Source organism: Coregonus clupeaformis, unplaced genomic scaffold (assembly GCF_020615455.1).
Source record: "Coregonus clupeaformis isolate EN_2021a unplaced genomic scaffold, ASM2061545v1 scaf0010, whole genome shotgun sequence".
Lineage (NCBI taxonomy): Eukaryota > Metazoa > Chordata > Actinopteri > Salmoniformes > Salmonidae > Coregonus > Coregonus clupeaformis.
The window spans coordinates 632,239-657,239 of NW_025533465.1; the positions used below are offsets into that span (position 1 = coordinate 632,239).

At 44.9% G+C, this 25,001-nt stretch overlaps 1 protein-coding gene across 1 annotated transcript; it reads right to left on the reverse strand.

Annotated features, from left to right (window-relative positions):
* Positions 1-6,005: 6,005 nt before the first annotated feature.
* On the reverse strand, positions 6,006-22,270 carry LOC121551041 (transcription activator BRG1). Its single transcript, XM_041863566.2, has 31 exons — positions 22,168-22,270; positions 18,480-18,737; positions 18,157-18,292; positions 16,941-17,378; positions 16,556-16,654; positions 15,789-16,345; positions 15,491-15,664; positions 15,200-15,379; positions 15,001-15,048; positions 14,457-14,587; positions 14,164-14,218; positions 13,427-13,690; positions 13,067-13,230; positions 12,765-12,831; positions 12,509-12,619; positions 12,122-12,364; positions 11,899-12,012; positions 11,684-11,791; positions 11,467-11,553; positions 11,300-11,346; positions 11,017-11,183; positions 10,496-10,659; positions 10,021-10,287; positions 9,289-9,366; positions 8,902-9,120; positions 8,525-8,796; positions 8,257-8,365; positions 7,973-8,074; positions 7,593-7,731; positions 6,996-7,132; positions 6,006-6,678 (listed from the first exon to the last, which is right to left on the reverse strand). The coding sequence occupies exons 2-31, from the start codon at positions 18,693-18,695 to the stop codon at positions 6,646-6,648; spliced, it is 4,926 nt and encodes a 1,641-aa protein (XP_041719500.2). The 5' UTR covers positions 18,696-18,737; positions 22,168-22,270; the 3' UTR covers positions 6,006-6,645.
* Between the last annotated feature and the right edge of the window lie 2,731 nt (positions 22,271-25,001).

A 25,001-nucleotide genomic window follows, 5' to 3' on the forward strand; every position in this document is an offset into this window, starting at 1 on the left:
TACTTGCTCTATCTATTTTGATATTGATCTATCCAATGTCCATCAGTGTGCAATGACGCACCATCTCTTATACAAAACACAAAAACGCCACAGCCAAACGACTGTGTTTTTCCCTCATGGTCAGAGCGGTAACACGTGACAACACACATAATAGCAAAACAAGTAGTCAAACTGTTCTAGTTCTCATGGGTCTGCTACCCGACCAGTATTAGTATGACATCCTGCCATGTCTCTGCCAACCAGTAACTGACTAAAGCTCCCTGTCCTATTTCGGACCAAATTGAACAAGCTAAAAACTGTAATCTAATAGTGGCTTCATATCAGATTTGAGGATCTAGTTACACACAGTAGCTGGAAATACAGTGGGGGAAAAAAGTATTTAGTCAGCCACCAATTGTGCAAGTTCTCCCACTTAAAAAGATGAGAGAGGCCTGTAATTTTCATCATAGGTACACGTCAACTATGGCAGACAAAATGAGAATTTTTTTCCCAGAAAATCACATTGTAGGATTTTTTATGAATTTATTTGCAAATTATGGTGGAAAATAAGTATTTGGTCAATAACAAAAGTTTCTCAATAGTTTGTTATATACCCTTTGTTGGCAATGACACAGGTCAAACGTTTTCTGTTTGTCTTCACAAGGTTTTCACACACTGTTGCTGGTATTTTGGCCCATTCCTCCATGCAGATCTCCTCTAGAGCAGTGATGTTTTGGGGCTGTCGCTGGGCAACACAGACTTTCAACTCTCTCCAAAGATTTTCTATGGGGTTGAGATCTGGAGACTGGCTAGGCCACTCCAGGACCTTGAAATGCTTCTTACGAAGCCACTCCTTCGTTGCCCGGGCGGTGTGTTTGGGATCATTGTCATGCTGAAAGACCCAGCCACGTTTCATCTTCAATGCCCTTGCTGATGGAAGGAGGTTTTCACTCAAAATCTCACGATACATGGCCCCATTCATTCTTTCCTTTACACGGATCAGTCGTCCTGGTCACTTTGCTGAAAAACAGCCCCAAAGCATGATGCTTCCACCCCCATGCTTCACAGTAGGTGTGGTGTTCTTTGGATGCAACTCAGCATTCTTTGTCCTCCAAACACGACGAGTTGAGTTTTTACCAAAAAGTTCTATTTTGGTTTCATCTGACCATATGACATTCTCCCAATCCTCTTCTGGATCATCCAAATGCACTCTAGCAAACTTCAGACGGGCCTGGACATGTACTGGCTTAAGCAGGGGGACACGTCTGGCACTGCAAGATTTGAGTCCCTGGCGGCGTAGTGTGTTACTGATGGTAGGCTTTGTTACTTTGGTCCCAGCTCTCTGCAGGTCATTCACTATGTCCCCCCGTGTGGTTCTGGGATTTTTGCTCACCGTTCTTGTGATCATTTTGACCCCACGGGGTGAGATCTTGCGTGGAGCCCCAGATCGAGGGAGATTATCAGTGGTCTTGTATGTCTTCCATTTCCTAATAATTGCTCCCACAGTTGATTTCTTCAAACCAAGCTGCTTACCTATTGTAGATTCAGTCTTCCCAGCCTGGTGAAGGTCTACAATTTTGTTTCGGGTGTCCTTTGACAGCTCTTTGGTCTTGGCCATAGTGGAGTTTGGAGTGTGACTGTTTGAGGTTGTGGACAGGTGTCTGTTATACTGATAACAAGTTCAAACAGGTGCCATTAATACAGGTAACGAGTGGAGGACAGAGGAGCCTCTTAAAGAAGAAGTTACAGGTCTGTGAGAGCCAGAAATCTTGCTTGTTTGTAGGTGACCAAATACTTATTTTCCAACATAATTTGCAAATATATTCATCAAAAATCCTACAATGTGATTTTCTGGAATTGTTTTTCTCAATTTGTCTGACATAGTTGACGTGTACCTATGATGAAAATTACAGGCATCTCTCATCTTTTTAAGTGGGAGAACTTGCACAATTGGTGGCTGACTAAATACTTTTTTTTCACCACTTTAGTTAACGTGTACCTATGATGAAAATCACAGGCCTCTCTCATCTTTTTAAGTGGGAGAACTTGCACAATTGGTGGCTGACTAAATACTTTTTCCCCCACTGTAAGATAGCAGGAGAAGCCAAGGCTTTGATGATAATGCCAACAGCAAATTACACAGCTATTATCCTCTCCTTCTGAAGCAATGGTGTTTTATTTAGTATTAGGGAGTGGTAACACAGATGTAATCAAGATTATGTCAGACAGATTTGGATCATACTACACTACATCATGATGAAAGAGTAACAATTCAATTTCATGTTACAATACCTTACAAAATAATCATTGCTAATTGGTTTTTACACCAGGATTGAGATGTATTTCCTTCACATGGATTCTGAGAAAGCTAACCTACATTTGAGACCATTAATAGGAGTTGACAGTCACAGTTTACACAGTCCTCTCCTTTACACAGTCCTCTCAGTGACCGGCCCTTGAATAGCCCGCCATGGGGAATGAAAGCTTCCGAAACTGTGTAAAGGAGAACCACAGAAGTGCCTAATGAGACTGTCACTAATTGTGCTGCCCTCAGTGCTCCCGCTACTGGAATGCTGATTAAGCAGATATGTCTCATTGCAGGGAAAAGCATTCTTCAGATATCAGCTATTCTATTCAGCTTCCTATAACACAGTCCTTCAAGAGCAGGAACTAAGCCACTAATTCAGAGTACAGGTAAGGTGAGCATCTCACCCTATCCTATTTTCACCTGAAACCAGAAAGTGCACCATCCCCACTGCCAACTAACCCATCTCTCCACCCCCCACAGCATCTCACCATGTTCAGTCCCTCCCACTGCAGCCTATGTAAACAACGAGGACAACAGTGGTGTAAAGTACTTAAGAAGAAATGCTTTAAAGTACTACTTTAGTCATTTTTGGGGGTATCTGTACTTTAGTTTACTATTTATATTTTTGACAACTTTTACTTCACTACATTCCTAAAGAAAATAATGTAGTTTTTACTCCATACATTTTCCCTGACACCCAAAATGTATTAGTTACATTTTGAATGCTTAGCAGGACAGGAAAATTGTCAGATTCACACACTTAGATTTTTGGTTAAGATGGAGACGTGAATCCAACATATCAATTATTAATTTGCAGACAAACTGGAAATAAAACAATAACTGTTGATAACATTGCAAATGCTATATAGGCCTAAACAGCATCAATGATGTTATATGAGTGATAAAGTATGGTCACATTTAATTTGCTCTGTTAAACCTACCCTTTGAAATGACTTCGATAGCAACAGTGAATCTATACTGAATAAATATACAAACGCAACATGTAAAGTGTTGGTCCCATGTTTCATGAGCTGAAATAAAAGATCCCAGAAATGTTCCATACACACAAAAAGCTTATTTCTCTCAAATTTGTTTACATCCCTGTTAGTGAGCATTTCTCCTTTGCCAAGATAATCCTTCCACCTGACAGAAGATGTGCAGTTTTGTCACACAACACAATGCCACAGTTCTTCCATGGCCTGCATACTCACCAGACATGTCACCCATTGAGCATGTTTAGGATGCTCTGGATCGACGTGTACGACAGCATGTTCCAGTTCCCACCAATATCCAGCAACTTGGCACAGCCATTGAAGAGGAGTGGGACAACATTCCACAGGCCACAATCTACAGCCTGATCAACTCTATGCGAAGGAGATGTGTTGCGCTGCATGAGGCAAATGGTGGTCACACCAGATACTGACTGGTTTTCTGATACACGCGCCTACCTTTTTTTAAAGGTATCTGTGACCAACAGATGCATATCTGTATTTCCAGTCATGTGAAATCTATAGATTAGGGCCTAATGAATTTATTTAAATTGACTGGTTTCCTTATATGAACTGTAAAATCCTAGAAATTGTTGCATGTTGCATTTATATTTCTGTTCAGTGTATTTCATTTTTCAGGTGGAGATCCCTCAACAATCATTCTCATGATAGCACATCGGTAGTAGTCAGTGACAAATAACATAGCGAAGCAGGGCTTGGTTAAAACCCTGGATGGGAGACCAAAGGGTAACTGTAGATATATAAATTCTCCAGTAGGAGGTGCTGCCCAGCCTATTTTTTTCTTTTTCTTCTAATAGTGGACATAACTTTGAAGATCTGACGTTGTTTTAAAGGTATTCTACATATTTTATACAAGGTTGGTCTGTTGGAATTTGGTTACCATGATGACATAATCCTGTGATTGAAATTTCACCCTCAAAACAACAGTTTTGATGACTTTTTCAAATCCAATGTATTTTCCACATCACAACACATTGACAAATTACATTGGAACAATGTTGATTCAACTAGTTTGTGCCCAGTGGGTTGGCTGGGAATGAGAGTCCTTTCTCCCTCAAAGGAGAGGAGACATGAGAGATCAGGTTCTTCCAGCTGCAGTAGAGCCTGTTGGCCCAGTGATCCATCCTGACAGAGCTGGAAAGCATATGCCGTGTAGACATCGAGTGTCTTGCACTATAAAGTTAAAATGAGGACAGCACTAGATTCTTGGCATGTAGCCTAGTCTGATGTTTCACGTCGAGGCCTTCACCTAGCAAAACATCCGTCTGTGGACTACAGGGGAATCCATCACCAACCAACTGGGAGGACTGCCATTATTTAATTGCCAGGACTTAACTGTCAAACACCAGAAAACATATGGCTCTAATCATATCTCAATGCAAAACATGGTTTTATTTCTAATGGGAGGGAAGCATACCTCTTTTAGAATTGTTTTACAATGTTCTGCCCTTGGACAATTGGATAAGGCAGAGATAAGTTGGGTGGATACTGAATGATATACAGTAAAATTACAACATTGTCCTCAAATGAGAGTTTATGTCTGACACTCAAGGTCACTTCTGCGGAAACTTGATATCCACCTTTCTCTCGTATGTCACAAGTCTTGGAGATATGACAATGTGAGACAACTTGTGTAAATACATGTTGAAACATATAACCACTGGTTGCAGCCCCTCCGCCTTGCCCTCCACTCAACCCCTCAAGACAGCTCACGTCCATGACACACCCATCCATAAGAGGTGCACTCTTGTTCATAACAGACCATCTCCTCTGCCTGCCTGCCTACAGTGCAGTGAGAGGAACTGTTCCATTGGTTACTTGGTTCTTCCACCCCTGTGGGGAGCCAGCTGTAAATTAAATCCTGGACAATGATCTGTTCTGTCCTGGTTTCAACCCTCACATTCTTTTCCAGATTTCACCTCGACTTCACCCTTCCTAGCAAATAAGCTTTCTTATTTGAATGTATTTCTGCTAAATGACAATGTAAAAAATAAAATAAATAAAAACTGGCCATGTTAACCCATATACACATGAAAATAAGGCTAGTCAGAGGTTGGTCTCAGCGCAGTCAGAATTTCTGCCATCATGGTTAATGGGGTGACGGTAGCTCTTTAGAGTCAGTTAAAATTAGTCTACAGCAGATCCATTCAAAAATGTTCCACTGTTTGTCCAGGTGTTATGGCATGAGCCCATGGCTGGAACAAAGCAGTATGAGAGGGAGCAGGCGGAAACAGCAGGGTCAGTGAGTAACCTGTGGAGGAAGAAACTGTGGTGTATATCTGAGATCAGAGGCATGGAAGCCCTGGGAGAATCTCACACATGCCCAGAGTAACACTGTTTGAAATACAACCTTGAGTGCTACAAGCCTTTAAAACCACTGTAGCCTAAAATATATAATTTATATAATTCAGCTTATCATAGCAAAGCAGCATTCATTTAGTGGTCAGCATGTTTACAGTTCAGACTCAAGGACAAAACCATCAACCTGAACATCAACAAAACACCTAAATCTTCAACCTATGGCTTTTCATCCAGAGGCATTCAGTACTGGCATCTGGTCAAGGTGAGAGGGCCATCTACTGTATATACAAGATAACTACAATTAGTCAAAGATGGCTTAAAAGTTCATTCTATTCAGCACATTTAGGCTACAGAAATCAATCATGTGTAGCGCATAATGTGAACAAAGACAACATAAGTGAGGAAAGTTTAATTACGAGATGCCTTTATTGTACTTTTTGGAATCCAGTGACACAGACGCGGGAGAGTCCCGCCCTTCCCTTCTCACTCGTAGCCGGAGGAAGGCCTAAGGGGGAACGTACCGTCATCTCACTTATATTCTTAAATTAAACAGCGATATAATAGAACAACACACCCAGGTGCATTTCCACAGACCAAACGACATGCATTCAAGGGACTTAGAAACCACAGCGACTCCGGTCACACACAGCTCCATCTCAAAGGAAACGCCGACAAAACAAACTCACTTAAAAAGTCTGCAAACTCTCCCTGTGGTCCACGATCAGTCTGCTAATCAAACCCTGTCCACCTTGATCACTTTCAGGAGAAATCAACAAGGCAAAAATACATACAGTCCTGCTATTCATACTAGGATTGCCTGCTTAAATATGTAAGTGGTAATTTTTTAAAATACTTTTTTTTATTTTTTATTGATGGTGTATTTTAATTATGGAATACATTTGTCTCACTAAAAATCAGCTCATCTAGGTAAAAGTAGGCCCCTCTCCACTGGCTTGCCACCCTGCTATAGAATCTAGGTAAAATATATAAGTTCCAGTCGAGGGTCTCAGTGGGCCGTTGGTCCTCGCAGAACAGGAGTGGTTCAGTTCAGTCCTCCTCACTGCCGCTGGCCGAACCCGCCTGGAACAGAAGAACGAAGACAGAACACTTAATCCTTCAACCCAATACAACACAGCTTGTTGATCACCAGTATAGTCTACTGTAGACACTTAAGAAAACATTTCTGAAAACTACAAATTAAAATTGTAAGTGTTTAAGACAATTAAAATAAAATACAGCTGGTCTGAGTTACATAACACATTAATCAGTGTTGCTAGACATCCTTCAGTGCAAAGAGCTTAGCAGAGGTCACAACCTCAGTCAGGACAGTAGACAGCTTTGAATGCAAGCTGAAATTGACAGTTTAAGTAGTGTCTCAATGTGTGTGTGTGTCTTACCTCTTCCTGTTCCTCCTCGCTGTCGTCATCGCTCACCACAGGTTTGGCCCGGGAGCCACGGCCCCTCCGGCGCTGGCCCTTCCCTCTGCCCTCCTTCTCCTTCCTCCCCAGCTTTATCTTCACCTTCACTGAACGAGCTGAAAGAGAGGGAGAGAGAGAAAGAAAGAGAAGCATGGATAGAAATCCATGAGTATACAATTCTTTAAAAAGGACATTAGTTCAACATATTATTAAATAGTTTAAAGGGGCAATCTGTGATTGCTACATCTATTTTTGGACTTTTAAATTAATGATATACACCCATTGATTCTTGAAGAATATAAGTTATAAATGCCTCATGAGCTTAGTTAAATTGTCACATCCCACCAGAACCCAAAATATAATCTTGTTTTACTCCTTTGTAAACAATGTGATTGTAAACAAACACTCCTTGCATCCTTAGCTCAGTCTTGAGAGTGGTTTCAACAGCCCCATCAGTCAGCTATTTACCAGACACTGTCGGGGGGTGGGTGGGACGCGTTGTTGTTTGAATGGCAGATTGCCCTTTTAACAGTGGACTATGACACTAAGTGCATATGTAAATACTGTAACACTCACATTCAGACTCAGAGCCTTCGTCCACCTCCTCCTCATCTTCCTCACTGTCCTCTCCCTCGCTCTCCTCCTCCTTCTCCTTTTCGATCTTCTGCCTGACGCTGGTAAAGACTGACTGCAGCACGATGGAGTCCTCATAGATCTGGGGGGTGAGCGACGCCACAGAGAAATATATAAGATGTCAGCAGCAGGTGCACAGGCTACTGTGACATTTCATCAGAATATGAGAGGTTCCATTCGATTCACCATAAAGGTTGTGACAAGTCTCCTCGGATCTGTAAAACAGGCCCTCCATACTCCAGCCCCCCCACAGCGTTATCTTATCATGCTCAACAACAATGGTCCCCCCTCCCCTCACGCTCTCCATGTTGCCAGACACTCACCAGAGAGCCCTCCAGGTTGAAGGTCTGGGCATTGCTACAAAGCAGCATCACATCCTTCTCCAGGTCATTCAGGCTGCGGTACTTATGGTTGCGGATCCTCTCCTGGAGGGGAACAGAAGAGAGGACATCAGAATATGAATCAGACCAGCACAACACAGGATAGAGAAGATCAGGACTGGACAGCTAGATGTGACTTATAAGTCCCCTAACCTCCCATATGCACAGTTTTACTGAATGCGATACCATGGTCTTATAACTGATATATTAATGGGTTAGCGCCATACCTTAATCTTCCTGAAGTCAACAGGCTTGCGGATGAGCTCGTAGTACTCGGGCAGCTCCTTGCGGGAGGGCAGCTGGATGAAGACTTCACTCAGCTGGCGCCCATTGCTTCTGTGAAATAGGGGAACAGGGAAACTCAGGGCTTAGTCCACCTCAACATGCTCTACTCTGACCATTACATGACAAAGTAGGTTGTCAGTGTGTTTGTGTATGTTGCATGTGCTGACATTCACTGAGTTGTCATCCAGACATAGGAGCCCACCAACTCACCCGTCCTTGTACTTGATGACAGTGTCCACCACCTTCTTCATCTTCTTGGTGAGGGAGGGGGGGTTAGGGGACAGTTTTTCAGCTGGGGGGCGTCCGCGTTTCTTGGCCTTCTTGACCTCTTCGTCCTTGTCACGGCTGCGACCGCCGCCACCACCACTGGAGCTGGGTGTGGCAGGGCCGGGCATGTCGTCACGGTCTCGCTTGCGCTTCCGGGTCGTCTTCTTGTGACGCACCTCCTCCTCCAGGTCCTCCAGATTACCGTCCTCTATGGCCTGTGGGAGGGGGAACCACACATCTGCATTACAGGTCATAGACCATAGATTTCAGTCATAGGACATTCAATTATTAGCTACAACTACAACAGTTGGATAGCTGACCTTGAGCCACTGCTTCTCTGTGAGTGAGTCGCTGTAGTCCACCTCCTTGCGCTGGCGAGAGCCGCGACCAAATATCTTCTCCTCCTCCTCCTCACAGGTGAGCCTCTCCACCTCGGCATCATCCTTTATGATCCAGGTGGGCAGCTCGTCATCCTCCATCAAACGGGGCTTCCTCTTGGGGTTGCGGGCGTCCTCACGGCGCCGGTCCAGGTCCATTCGCTGGAGGGGAGAGGGGGAGGTACAGTGTAAGAAAAGAGAAAAACGGTTGAGGTTGTGTCAAAGTCTACAGGGCAGTCTTCAGTCTGGAGATTGACAGTCAAGCCTCCAGTTGCCTCAAGCAAGACTCAGACTACATTACTGTAAATCTTGAAGAATTTTGGGACTGACCATGAACTGGTCAAACTCCTCCTCGCTCCTGGCAATCATCTGGTTGACGGTCTCGTCATCAGGCACCTCGTCCTCCTCCTGTAGACAATAGAAAGGGTGAGCACAGGGCAGAGGGCTGTTAGAGGTGCCTCAGAGCCACGTCTCTGAACTAGAATTCTTGAATGCTTATCAGTTACGTAAGTATCATATAAAGTGCAATGTAACATGTAGCAGATGTCATGTATTGGAGTGAATATCCTACAATAGGTGTGATGCATACTTATACCAATAAACTGCTGCTCCTACTAACTGTCAAGTATAGATAGAACAGACATCCAGCTAGGTATTGGGGAAAATGTGTTTAAAAAGTCAGAAAAGGCTACTATGTTATTGAAAAGGAGCTTCATTAAATAAAACAAATATGGTTACAAATTTTTTTTTTGAAGACAAAGCAGGAAAAGGAGAAAAAGAGGGCAAACCTAAAAAAAGGAACCGCCCCTAAATCCAGAAGGTATTTTAGTCCCCTGTAGCTCAGTTGGTAGAGCATGGCGCTTGCAACGCCAGGGTTGTGTGTTCGTTTCCCACGGGGGGCCAGTATGAAAAACGTATGCACTCACTAACTGTAAGTCGCTCTGGATAAGAGCGTCTGCTAAATGACTAAAATGTAAAAGGTAGGGAGAAGGAGGGAACAAAGTAAAGAAAGAGATTAAACGGTAGGGTGGCATGTGGGTGGACGGTCATGATCACACCCACCAACGCCCCCCCAGCGCGCCAGCCCCCCGGGGCCCCGACCTCGTCCTGTTCCTCATGCTCCAGGATGGCCTGCAGGAAGGCACGGCGCTCGTGACTTGACGACTTCTGGTCGAACATGCCGGCCTGGATGACCTTCTGGTCCACGTTCAGCTTGTACTTGGCTGCCGCCAGGATCTTCTCCTCCACACTTTGAACGGTGCAGAGACGCAACACACGCACCTCGTTCCGCTGCCCAATACGGTGGGCTCTGTCCTGGGCCTGCAGGTCCTGTACAGGGGAGGGAGAGAGAAAGAGAGGTGTGAGAGACTGGAGTTAGGGGGAGGGCAGGACATGGGAGTTGGCTATGTTACCTAACAAAATCACCTAAATAGCCACTAATCCTAGCTGTTTTCTAAATGTACATCTATATCAATAACTCCAGTGAGATTTCTAGATCATAATACTACAGTGAACAGTAGAGGGTAATGAGCTGTACCTGATGTGGGTTCCAGTCTGAGTCAAAGATGACCACGGTGTCAGCAGACTGCAGGTTGAGGCCCAGCCCTCCGGCCCTGGTGCTGAGCAGGAACACAAAGTACTGAGAGGCTGGGTCATTGAAGGTCTTCAAAAGCATCCCACGATCCTCAGCCTTGGTGGTTCCTATGGAGACAAAGACCAATGGTGTTAGTTACGAGTTTCCACAGGACAACAGTAGGAGGGATATTTACATTTTAGTCATTTAGCCGACGCTCTTATCCAGAGCGACTTACAGTTAGTGAGTGCATACAGTTTCATACTGCAAATATGCAAATAACATGAGCTCAGCTTGTGATCGTACATCAGCCTCCCCACATCACAAAGTTGAGCCATTGTGTTCTAGTAAACTGCATAGTGTAAGTACAAAACAAATCCTACACATAGTACTGTATTTCTCATAGTACAAAATACTTCTGGAATTTGTCTTGAATTCATTTATCCAGCACCAAGCTAAATAACTCTCCTGTTCCTGCCTCTCACCGTCCAGACGCAGGTACTTAAAGTTGCGCCAGCCAAAGTAGTCCTCCATGATGGTCATGGTGGAAGTCATCTGACAGAAGAGCAGGACCTTGTGGTTGGTGACCCTCAGCTTGGGCAGGATACGGTCTAGCAGCTCAAACTTCCCAGCGGCGCGGTACAGGTCAGGTCTGGAGGGAGCAGGGGACAAGAACAGAGGGGTGATGAGGAAACACACCACACATAGTAAGGTCAACCACAACACTGTGAAGCATCAACATGTAATATTAGCAGATGCTTTGCTTACCCCGACACTACGCCTCCAGTGAATCCCAAATGCTCAGAGAAGGACTCCTGTGAACAGACGAGTCACAACTATTCGGTTAAAATGAAAAGCTTCAACCACAATCTTATACTTCAGTCAACATCTCTTCTCAATTCATGGAAGGGTTGAGGTAGGGCCTTGCACTGTACCTCGATCTGCTGGAACATGTAGGGATGGTTACAGATCTTCCTCAGCTGCATGATGGTGTTCATCAGGGTCTTCGTGCCTCCTTTACCCTGAAACACACAATAAAAGTGCACTTAGTCATCCTGTAGTACCCATCTAAACAGCCCAGTATAACTGACCCCCAGTCAGTTGTTAGGGGGCGTATGGAGAGCAATGAGGGGGTTCTCCACTCCTCCTTACCTTCTTGTCTTTCTCAGAGCCGTCGGTGAGCAGCACTCCCTTAGCCTGCATGTGTCTGTACAGCACTCTCTGCAGGGCCGACATGTCACACTTGATCACATACTCCACCTGGGAACACACACACAGGGAGAGAACAGGTTAAAACATTGCATTGATTGGACTGAAAGGATCGATTGATTGATGTTTATTGTCCAAGTGATTGAGAGGAGTCTGACCTTCTCAGGCAGCTGGGACTCCACTTCCTTCTTCAGTCTGCGCAGCAGGAAGGGGCGGAGCACTTTGTGCAAACGACGGATAATCAGGATGGTCTCTTCCTCGTTCAGATCCACCTAGGGTCGAGAGAGAGCGGGGTAAGAGTCCAGCCATGATGACCCCAATGTCTCCAAAACACACACACATTTACCAAAACACACCACTCCAGAGCCCTGACTAACTCACCTTCTCTCCGGTCATGGCGAAGGGGGCATTGAACCACTGCTCGAAGGTTGTGCAGGACTTGAAGATGGTCGGCAGCAGGAAGTTGAGCAGAGCCCAGAGCTCCGGCAGCTTGTTCTGCAGCGGGGTGCCGGTCAGCAGAAGACGCCGCGGGGCCAGGTAGTGGGTGTTCAGAACCACAGTCAGCTTACAGTGGTGGTTTTTCATACGGTGGCCCTCGTCCACTATCATGTACTTCCAGCGCAGCTGAGAGGGAACGAGTACAGTGGCGTTAGAAGATGAAATAGAGGTTTCCATAGGTTTACCTGTCTGACTAGGGCCATTTCTAAGGCACGAGTCAATGTATTTGTGTACTATTGCTCAGGATGATTTGAAGAAGTGGGTCCCTACCTTAGCCAGCACTTGCTTGTCTTTGATGATGTACTCGTAGGTGGTGAGCAGCACGTTGAACTTGCCACTGCGCAGGATGGGTAGGAATGCGCGGCGAGCTTGTGGAGAGCCCTGCACAGAGACATACCAGAAAACACATCAACTTTACATCTACAGTACACTATAATCAAAGAATATTCACGTCCATGCAGAGCACCTACTACGACATTGTCAAACAAACTTCACCCTGGAAGAGGCTTTGAAAGGGGCTACTCACTTTGTAAGAGACTTTTACCACAGTTGGAGCCCACTTATCAAACTCGTACACCCAGTTGGACAGAGTCCTGAAAACAAAGACGGGAGATAAATTGATTAACATATATTTGCTCTGTCCACCTCAAGTCGCACTGACACAGCACGAGGCAAATATATCCATGACCGTGGAAAATACCCATAACAGCCCTTTCAGACTTTTAAAATCACAGGTGAACATCTCGATTGAAACTACAGAAATGCTGCAGCAGTCCAGGTCCATAATGGAGTTGTGAAGTGACTAGAGCGGAAAGGAGAGGCACTCACGAAAGGGGCACGATGATGAGGAAGGGGCCGTTGATGCGCTTGTGCTCCATGAGGTAGGTGATGAGGCCGATGGTCTGGATGGTCTTGCCCAGACCCATCTCATCAGCCAGGATCCCGTTCAGGTTGTTGTTGTAGAGAGACACCAGCCACTCCAAGCCCTTGATCTTAGAGGAGAAAGGGACACAAACCAGTCATTCTACTGTCTCACATTGTTATCACGTGTGCATGGCTCTGGTAATACGTCATCTTCTTTTTTGACACGTTACTTCTTGTAAGCACTGTGAAAAGGTAATGAAACACTACAGCATGCATCGAGTATGGGAAATCATGTTATTGTGATGATGTGGGTAGACTGGGTACCTGGTAATGTTTGAGCTGCCCGTTGACCAGCAGTGTGGACTGTTTGTCCACCGTCTCAGTGACGGCGTGGGCCACAGCGTAGTAAGACTGCAGACCTCGGGCGAACGCCGCCTCTGCACTGTTATACTCATCATCCACATCCTGCTTGGCTCCCTCGATGATGTAGCGGACGTCGACCTCGGACACGTCCTCTGTGTCAGGGTCTGGTATCTTCTTTTTCTCCTCGGTGGGAGCCTGGGAGGGCTGGGGCTCCTCCTCTTCCTCCTGAGGGGTACGGAGCAAGAGGATGACTCAGATACAGACGCCACACAGCCTGGTCAAATTGTCTCAGCCAAGGTCAAGTCAAAAGACATGTCATCTCATCTGAATAAAATATGCTTTATGGAGACTAGAACACGGCTTGTCCCATGAACTGGTCAGGATTAAGATTAATCTGGAAAATATCTCTGTTTTAGTAAAGATATTTACAGCACAATATGTTTTCATTTACATTAATATAAGCTTTATAGTACACAATGCAGAGAAAGGGTTACATTAGTTTGAGCTTGGCAATTGGCCTAGTTTCTGATAGCCAAAGGCAAGAGTGGTACGCCTCTGAACACAGACTCCACACGCAAGGTCTCTTCCACGGCGGTCTGCTTACATTTATTTAAAGCGACTAGAGGAATACGATATACATATATTAGAGGGGATAGTGGGGGGTTAGGAGAGCATTGTGGTCTCTGTAAGCCACATACCTCCTCTTCCTCTGAGCCACTGTCCTCACTGTCTGAACGAGGAGCCACTTCATACCTGCAGGAGAAAGGTTAAAATGATTAGTTGTGATGCCTGATGTCATTGTTTTGAGATGACAGTGTTTATGTACTTATGGCTATGCAACAGTGTGAAAGGCATTTAGATTGGAATAGGATGAACATTATACAAAAGGAAAATGGTATTTCATATTCATCAGGCTCTCGTGTCATTATTCCCACAATCTAGGTGTCTGGGTAAACAAGTGTGTCTCCTAGCTAGCTGTGTTTTAACTGACCCAGGGTTCATCTCCAGCCAGGTGTCCAGCTGGCCAGCCCGGGGTGCATCCAGACCCGTCAGGATCTTCCCACTGTCTACATGGATCACCTTCACAGGTAGGTCACTCATCTGACTGGTCTCATCCAGAGGCTGAGAGTGGAAGAGGGAGTGAGTGAGAAATTGACTGGAAACTGTGTGATATACTACCTGCCAATATGACCATTTCATGGTCAATTAAACAAGTATTCCTGTGGCCTTGTGAAAAACAGTACAACCCTGCTGCAGGGAGCCTGGAAACAATGATACCTTTCAGTTTCTTATCAACACATCATGAGGCAAATGGCCTTTTACCGGACATTAAAACGAAGGTCCTATTAGCTAAATGTTGAGGTGATGGGGCTTACATTCGTTCATTGTACTGTTCTTCATGAACTAATGGCAGAGAAGGTGACTTTGTAAGAATGTTTGGGGGGAAATTATTGTATGGATTTTATCAGACCAAATCTGTCACTGATCTCAAAATATTGTTTCTATCCCAAACCCAGTTCTGAGCAACAACTCACCTCTCCATCGGGTCCCAGGGCAGGAGGCTGGCCCTCTGCACTCTCTGGCTTCTAGGGAACATGGACATCAGTTTATCATATTGCATCATAGGCTCAACAAGGGGCTGCATATCGCAGTAAAAAACAAGGTAACACAATACAACAAATGGAACTTCAGAAAGATGCACTTTCAACATTTGTCCTTGGCCTCATTCTTCACCTTCTTCTTTTTCTTCTTCTTCTTCTTTTTCTTCTTGTCCTTGAGGGCCTGATCAGCCTTGTGGGCTCTGACCAGATCGGTGAGGTTGGCCACATACTCGTCCGTCTGCTGCAGAAGGTAGGCCAGACGCTTGTCTTTCTTCTGGTCAATGAGTTTACGGTAGCCCTCCTCATCTTCAGCCTAGGGAAGGACACACACATTGACGACAGGTGTTAGAGGCACTGGGTGTGAGACTAGATATACGGCTATTTAACAGTGCATGTGTAACCGTGCAGCTGTGTAGTCCCTCACCATCAGCCTCCTCATCCTCTCCTTCTCAATGCGCTCGTTCTCTTTCTTCTGCTCGCGCTCAGTGTTGGCGTGGTACGTGGCCACGGCTTTGGTGGCCTTCTGGAGCTTGGCTGTGATGGAGCGGTGGTACTCCTTGAAGTCTTTAGCATGCTGCAGGATGCTGTTAAGGTATTCCTATACAAAAACATCAGAATATGAGTGTCTATACAATACAACGCAAAGCACTGGAGGTCTTACAAGGATGTGAGGATCACCTGACATCTAGGTGTTGAATTTTAGTCCCGACCCCTCTGTGTACCTGGTGTTTCTGTCGTCGTTTGCGCTCCTGTTCGATCTTCTGTTGCTTCTCCAGTTTCTCTGTGATGCGGGCCTCGCGGAGGGACTGGCGCTTGCTGCGCTTGTAGGCCTTAGCGTTGAGGGCTGTCTCCAGGGCCGTGTCACGACGCATACAAACCACCACCTCCTGACGCAGCTGTCTCTGGAAATTTAGCAGCCTCAAGGCTTTGAGCTCGATGTTGGCTTTGGTGCGCAGGTCTCCGGCCAGAGACCCTGGTAGATGCTCCAGCTCCTGGATACGGTGGGTGATACGAGCCTGCAGCCTGTACTCTCTCTCCTGGAGGATCTCCACTGGGTCCAGGCCACGGGGCTTCTGGATGGGTGTGATGCGGTTCTGTTTCTGGTGCAGCACCATGGGTGGGGGCTGGGAGGGCTGCCCAGGGGACTGGGTCTGAGGGGGCATGACCGGGGAGGCAGCCGGGGGCACGGAGGGGGGAGCAGGGGAGGGTCTGCCAGTGGGCTGAGGGGGAATCAGCTTCTGGGGGGCACTGGATGGAGCAGCAGCATTCACCATGGGCCCTAGAACATATGGCATTGAAGGAGTTATTAGTTCTACCATTCCACAGTGTTTTGGTGTACTGATTATCTGTCTAATGTGTGTGTATTTCTTGTGATAGGTCTGGTGAAATTATCAGCACAGGAAAGAGAAGAACATGGCTAGAAACACTACAGACTAGTGCCCTCTCACACACAGGTGAATCACTGCCCAGGGGTCAAGATGAGGCTCACCTTCGGGCCATTGTTTAGGGGGTCCGTTGGTGGGCTGGCCCTGCATACCAGGGGGAACACCTGAGGGTCCTGGAGGAGGCATGTTGGGGCCTACCATTCCTGCAAGATGACAGGGGACATTAGATATGATCAGACACTGCCTGGCCATTCATGTCTACTGAAGTCTAGTTAATGTAGAAAATGGTGACTGAACCGAGAGCATGTGTTCAAGTTTCACCACCAGGGGTCCCTGTTCAGCATTCAAATTATTTATTTTATTTGTTTGAGAAGGACAGCATTTGTGTGTGATTGACCGTAATTATGTGCATTTATGTGTAATTCATAGGGTTGCAAAACTCATTGTCAGGCAGTGTACCATAACCTTGCATGTGCCCACCCCACTCACCAAGAGGTCTGTTGTAGTGTGCTGGTGGCTGTCCGGGCCCCGCCCCAGGCCCTGCTCCGGGCCCAGAGGAAGGGGGCATATTGGGCATCCCTGGCTGCTGCATCCCTGGCATGGGCCTCTTGCCCTGCACGGCCATCTGCAGGTGGTCTGGCAGGGGCTGGCTGCGAGCCAGCATCTTGTAGGCCATGATCTGGGCCCTGAGCTGGTGCAGCTGGTTTTGGTTGAAGGGGGTGGGTCCACCCGGACCAACCCCGCCTGGCCCAGAAACACCACTCGGACCTGGGACACCACCGCGGTTCTGCTGGCCCATGGCCTGGGGGTCACTGCCCTCCATGGGGACACCTCCTGGGCCGGAGGGCATCATGGGGCCGGGGGGAGGGCCATTGGCTGGCACAGGGCTGGGAGAGTGCTCAGAACCCCCCAGTGGAGAGGGGTAGCCTAGGAAGGAGAGACAACAGCACAGGTGAGAAAAGTCTTCTTCCCTGGGAATGGTAGGGCATGACTGTCCCTTTAATTGAGAACAGTGGGAAACTGATTTGAATGACTAATAAAATGGCTAGATACATTGAAAATGGATGCTAATAGACCAGAAGAAATGTTAGCCAAATTGCCAAATATTAGCCAAAACCAAAATGCAGACTGGTATTATGATTATGAGCTGGACTGGCGATACAAACACTTTACAAATCACAGTCTCTAACAGACATGCACACATTACAGCTGAGCCTCGCCCTCTGTCACCAGTCAATACAGGATAGAAGAGTCAACAGAAAAACACCCTCCCCTGTGTTACAGTATTTCAACCGCCCCTCTGTCTCGCTCTCCTTGGTGGCTGACTGTTTTTGTAGCAGACAGCTGCCACCTTCATTGTCTGAAAGAGGAAGCTTCATGCCCCGCCCCTCCACTGAGCGTCTGCTGCTCACGCTACCCAACAAAACAACAGAAGCGAAAGAGGAGAAAGTGGCTGGTTGAGTTCACAGTACAAGTACAAGTGCAAGTGCACATGCGTATACACAAGTTAGCGTTCACAGTTCTTCTTTTCGGGGAATTGGCTTTAAAGACAATTGTGCTTAAGCCTAAAATCATAATCACCATTTTAAGATCATATGGAAAGCTAATAAGTTAACCTTTTGTGTTAAGCTCCTTCAATAACAGAGTCAATGTTTCCTCTATCCTCCATGCAATCTAATCTATTCAGTACACCATGGTATGGTACCTTGGGAATGTTGGTCCATGGGGCTAGGAGGGGGTCCCATTCCGATGTGGCCTCCACCTGGTCTCATTCCCATGCCCTTCATCGGTCCGTAGCGAGGGTCGTCAGGCATGCCCTTCTCATGCATGCCTTCCATAGGCTGCGAAAAGACAACACACATTAACACATTGACATAAGCATGTCCTACTTAGATAGCACATACATTTCTTATGTACAGTAAAGGAAGAATAGAATAATGCAATACAATTATCATAAAATGGTACAGCAGACCATTGCAGACATTTTATATACATTACAGTTATGGATATGCCCATTTTCTGTCTTACTTTGTGCATCTGGTGCATGTTCTCCTGAGGATATCCTGAGGGCCCCTGTTGAGGGTGGGGGTGTCCAGAGGCTGGGGGACCTGGGCTGGGTCCCATCATGCTATGAGCAGAGCCCGGGGAAGGGCTGGGGCCCATCATGGCTCCTGGAGAAGGCCCTGGTCCTGGGGAGGGGCCCGGCCGGGGCGTCCCTCCCATGGGGGGGTCCGGGGTGGACATCTCTCAGCTGAGTCTGAGAACGTGAAAGCACCAAGCTCCACTCTGCAGAGAGGACAAATGACAGATGGGTTAGTGACCAGTACTTACAACAAACCAACCCAGCAGTGAGGAGTAAAATTGAGTGCGTACTAGTGATTGGGGTGAAGAGGGGGGGAAATCGTATTGTTTTGACAATATCGCAATATTTTTTGCTTTAGTTGGCTGTACCTGCACCAAAACTCCAGTATTTTTCCTTCATAGCTTGTTCTCCATTATCTTTTTAAATAGGGAGCCAATTTGTTTTCAGCACTTTTATTCCCATGACCGACCAAAAAAGGTGTTTTCTCATGACTCTTGTCCCTCTGCAGCAGACATATGGTGAGCAATATGTTTGGAAAATCGAATCGCAAACATTGCCGCACAAGGGCGATGTGCGCAAGTTGGTGGCAGAACAAGGGGGATTTCTTATAGAATGCCAGCAAAAAAGCCTCTATTTACATGTTGCTTATGAGTGCATTTCACACTACTTTTGGATTATAATTGGATTTTAAGGCTCGTATGAATATCCTTCTCAATATAATGTTTGTGTCATTATCGGAAATCAACTGCATTATACTTAAACATTTCAACGTCAAGCAGTAAAATGGCTCTTTGGCTAGCTTTTGCTACAGCATTTACCAATGAGCGTTAGCATTCTAGCTAACAACTGATGCATCCAAAATAGTTATTTTGCAAAGACCACAATCAAATATAACATTAGCGACAGTTCAAGCAAGAATCAAAACATAATTGTAAGCGTATGAGAACCACAAAAAGTATTTTTTCCCAGAAGTAATAAAAAAGTAAATCTCAGCTATGTTGAATGGGTGCAAATGGCGCTGGTTTTCTTACTGCCACCAAGAGTTGCGCGCATCTGTGCGTAACGCCAGTATGTCGTGTACTGTAAAAGGGTCTATAGAATCACAATAAATATTGTATCGGCAACTAAGTATCGTGAGGTCCCTGACAATTCCCAGCCCAAGTGCGTACCAGACAATCTCTATGTAGCCATCATCCAAAAATTGACTGTGTTCTCTGAGCTTTGGGTTCTCGGATGTGCCCAAATGACCCAATAACAAGATCAAATTCTCAAGATGGTAGCCTTTTTGTAGTTATTTGATTGTATGTTTTTGCGTTAATATGCATGACTGGCACAAATATACACAAGTAGGAATAGACAATAAGTAGAAAATAAGACACTAGACTGGTATTACCTGAAAACACAGCCCACGCATCTCCTGAGTTAGTTGATTTGAAAGCCAGTTTCTGCTTCAGTCACAAGGTGGCTCATTTTGTCAAGTTATTAGCTCAAGCATTCTCAACGTAACACAAAAGTGTGAGCGTAGGCAACAACACATCCGCCACGCTGACTCTCAACACGGGGCCCCTCAGGAGTGAGTGCTTAGTCCCCTTCTGTACTCACTGTTCAGCCGTGCACAACTCCATAATTAACATGGTCCTAACACATCAACACAGTCCCGAAGAAGGCACGACAACGCCTCTTCCCCCTCAGGAGGCTGAAAAGATTTGGCAAGGGCCCTCAGATCCTCAAAAAGTTATACAGCTGCACCATTGAGAGCATCTTGACTGGCTGCATCATCGCTTGGCATCCAAATGCAAGGTGCTACATAGGGTAGTATGTACGGCCCAGTATTACATAATTGGGACCGACCTCCCGGAATTCCATGACCTCTATACCTACAAGCCATAAGACTGCTAAATAGTTAACCAAATAGCTACACAGACTATCTGCATTGACCCCTTTTAGCACTAACTATTTTGACTCATCACATAAACTGCTGCTTATCATCTATCCTGTTGCCTAGTCACTTTACCCCTACCTATATGTACATAGCCATCTACCTCAATTTCCTCGTACCCCTGCATGTCGACTCGGTACTGGTACCCCATGTATATAGCCAAGTTATCCTTACTCATTGTGTATTTAGGCTATTCCTCATGTTATTATTTTTATATTTTTTTCTCTATGCATTGTTGGGAAGGGCCCATAATTAAGCATTTCACTGTTAGTCTACACCTGTTCGTTACGAAGCATTTGCTTTGTTTAAAGACACCAATGTTCTGTTTATCTTCAGTTGGTACAGGCCTACCTAAAGACCTCTCGATGATTACATAAAGAGTGGTCTGCCTTTGATAATACAACCCATATCACAAATAAATTATATATTTAATATGATTAATAATTGCACATAGATGTTTGACAGAAATATGCTCTAATGACTAAATATATTTTGCCAGTGTGTGGTGATTGCCAGAATGAGGAGAGTTCTTGCTTGGAAACCTTACACAGACGAGGTAATTCAGATGATGCTGCCTAGCAGCAGCTGCATGCATACAAAGAACCACCATACACTCCCGACAGAGGAAACAACTTTAAGGTAAACATCAACCATGATGTGTGGGTAAAGTTGTCAACATCATGACCGCAGCTGTCGACTTGGCCAGGACATTCATGTTAGTGAGAATAACGTTATAGCTAGCTATTTCAATGATTGAGAGTGGATCTATTGTCGTTCCTCCTCACTAGAGTTTGAACAGTCATGTCCAAGGAGTGATGCATGCTTTTTGGTGAGACAGTAGCTTGGTACTGTAAACCCGCAACCGGCGACTTGGCTTAAGCTAGCTGAAGCAAAACACGGATATTTAGCTAACTAGCGAGACGTAGTTGCCGGTTGCAGTTGGTTATCGTAGCAATTTAATTACGGTAGCTAACTGGGTAACGTTAATTAATTAAAGACTTCGTTAGGTAGTTACAAATAAAGAAACTACTTGCTAAATATATGTATATATAGAAGCTAGCTAATTAACCAGCGTAAAAAAAACAACCAGCAGTTAACGGATGCTAAGCTAATGTGATGTACAGTGTAGTTAGCATCGCTTGACTTGGCTAGAAAGCTAGCTAGTAGTAAAACAACCTCCGTTAGTTCCGTTTACAACATAGGTCAGAAACCATTCACTCATGTGATGGGCTACATTTCATACATTGTTTTCTAGCAACATAAAAAAATGGGTATACAATGAAAACTAAAACACAAAGAAACACTGCCAGACAGTTGGCTAACGTTCGCTAATGGTACGGTCTCTACTAGCCGACCATGCTGTCGTAACAAAATGTATGGTGAGAATTTGGTTATTTTGCTGACTTGGGAAATGCAGCGAGAGAGTAAAAGTTAAATAATCATTTAGTTGATTGATCCAACCTGCATCCCGTACCCCCGCTCTAGCTAGATAGATACATTTACCAAAAACACAATTCATTCATTTCACTCTGCCGCCACTGTCTGCAGACAGACTGATAATGTCGGTCCTGACTACTGTTCCTTCCAACCCAACGATAAACGAAAGGTATTAGAAACTGAAATTACTTATCAATAATCTTAATAAGGATACCATCGACGAAGTCTTAAAAATAAAACTGTTGAATCTGACTCACATTGAAATCACCCTTCGCCGGTAGGTCCTTTCGATTTACAAAGCTAGCCAGAAACAAAGAGCGACCTAGCCTGTTAGCTTTTTTTCCTCTCACCGCCCCCCTTCTCTTGTGATTGTATCGCCAAGGAACGGCCTTCACTACAGCAACAGTGATACAAGAGCGCCCCCCTCTACACGTTCATCCCCCATGAACGACTGGAAAATCAACGCATGCCCAGTCTAGGCCCCATTGCAGAGAGGAATGCGGGCGAAGTATGTCGACGTGGGGGATGGGTGTACAAGTTATTATAGCGCGGCACTATTACATGTAGTAAAATAAGATCATGAGGGATCCAGTCGCTCTGGATAAGAGCGTCTGCTAAATGACTAAAATGTAAATTATAGTAGTCATTGGCAGTAACAATGGAATCAATTGAGCTCCGTTTACATACATTTTTCTATCTGAATAAAATGTGCAATGTCAAAAAAGCATTTACCGGTATCAACACTAGCTACATTGTCACGTTTAATAACCTCAACCAAAGGTGCTGTTTTGTAGATTGGAATATGTACCAGTCCACTTTACAGTAAAAAATATGATAATACAGGTTATTGAAATGAAATGCATAGGGACTAGCTAGAACCACGGAGAGAACTGGGCCACGTTCAGCAGGACAAACCGTTGGCCAACGTTCAGATAGAAATGTATGATGTAGAACAAACATACAGTAGCTACCTCTTTAGTGAATAGAATAAGGAATCATGTCCGCTCTAGTCATGGCATTTCTATCTGCAACGTTTTCGTACTGAACATGGCCTGCTCACAGGGGTAAGGGTTACGCGTTTATCAAATTTTTTACTATGAGCCAATAGTACACGACTTGACATTGGTTATTCAAATCTACCCAGTCTTGCTCAATTGTGCATGCCTTCTCAAACAGCTACAGCTGTATATCCATTCGCACATAAAATCTTCTCTTGAGTTGGGCTTGGGGATGGAACTACTGTTGAACATCTGAGCTTGTGGTTGTTTGTGAGGGAAGGATGGGGAGAGTGTGTATGTACCCCACATCTGTTGCTATGGGGTAATAATGTTAGGGACAGTATAGGATGAATCACAATAATAATTGCTTGCCACATTTATTTGTAATGCCAGTCCTGGTTATAGGTAACAATCTTTCTTATGAAGTGCCTACATTATTACGCATATTAATAGTTAATTGTGGAAATAAATTAAGATATGCAAGATTTTTTAATATACAGTATCAGTCAAAAGTTTGGACACACCTACTCATTCAAGGGTTTTTCTTTATTTTTACAATTTGTTACATTGTAGAATAATAGTGAAGACATCAAAACTATGAAATAACACATATGGAATCATGTAGTAACCAAAGAAGTGTTAAACAAATCAAAATATATTTTATATTTGAGATTCTTCAAATAGCCACCCTTTGCCTTGATGAAAGCTTTGCACACTCTTGGCATTCTCTCAATCAGCTTCACCTGGAATGCTTTTCCAAAAGTCTTGAAGGAGTTCCCACATATGCTGAGCACTTGTTGGCTGCTTTTCCTTCACTCTGCTGTCCGACTCATCCCAAACCATCTCAATTTGGTTGAGGTCAGGGGATTGTGGAGGCCAGGTCATCTGATGCATCACTCCATCACTCTCCTTCTTGGTCAAATAGCCCTTACACAGCCTGGAGGTGTGTTGGGTCATTGTCCTGTTGAAAAACAAATTATAGTCCCACTAAGCCCAAACCAGATGGGATGGCGCATCGCTGCAGAATGCTGTGGTAGCCGTGCTGGTTAAGTGTGCCTTGAATTCAAAATAAATCACAGACAGTGTCACCAGCAAAGCACCATAACACCTCCTCCTCCATGCCTTACGGTGGGAACTACACATGCGGAGATCAAAGGACACATTTCCACCAGTCTAATGTCCATTGCTTGTGTTTCTTGGCCAAAGCAGGTCTCTTCTTCTTATTGGTGTCCTTTAGTAGTGGTTTCTTTGCAGCAATTCAACCATGAAGGCCTGATTCACACAGTCCCCTCTGAACAGTTGATTTTGAAATGTCTCTGTTACTTGAACTCTGAAGCATTTATCTGGGCTGCAATTTCTGAGGCTGGTAACTCTATTGAACTTATCCTCTGCAGCAGAGGTAACCCTGGGTCTTCCATTCCTGTGGCGGTCCTCATGAGAGCCAGTTTCATCATAGCGCTTGATGGTTTTTGCGACTGCACTTTTACCAAATAGGGCTATCTTCTGTATACCCCCCCTACCTTGTCACAACACAACTGATTGGCTCTATTTGTGGAAAAATTCCACAACTTAACTTTTAACAAGGCACACCAGTTAACTGAAATGCATTCCAGGTGACTACCTCATGAAGCTGGTTGAGAGAATGCCAATAGTGTACAAAGCTGTCATCAAGGCAAAGGATGGCTATTTTAAGAATCTCAAATATAAAATATATTTTGATTTGTTTAACACTTTTTTGGTTACTACATGATTCCATATGTGTTATTTCATAGTTTTGATGTCTTCACTATTATTCTACAATGCAACATGTTTTATAATAAAGAAAAATCCTTGAATGAGTAGGTGTGTCCAAACTTTTGACTGGTAGTGTATATATTTGAATAACTATACAATACAATCGAGGTGAGGGCGTTGGAAATGCTTTTGGCTGTTAATCTGCTTCTGTTCTGTAGATGGCACTGTGTGCTGTTTTTAATGGGTCCCAATCTCTCAAAGGCCATAGGATTCAGGTGGACAGGGGTGGTCTGCCAGTCACCTAGACATCCCAACTTGGGATGGGGGGAGGTTTTAGCGGGTGGAATAGTGGAGAACAA

Excerpts from the sequence above, each read along its gene's own strand:
- LOC121551041 (XM_041863566.2), bottom strand. The coding sequence starts at position 18,695 with ATGTCCACCCCGGACCCCCCCATGGGAGGGACGCCCCGGCCGGGCCCC. Across the intron at positions 14,588-15,000 it reads CCCTGGGACCCGATGGAGAG|CCTCTGGATGAGACCAGTCA; the intron begins GTGAGTTGTTGC and ends TTCCACTCTCAG. Across the intron at positions 7,133-7,592 it reads CGAAGGCTCTGAGTCTGAAT|CTCGTTCAGTGAAGGTGAAG; the intron begins GTGAGTGTTACA and ends CCTCTCTTTCAG.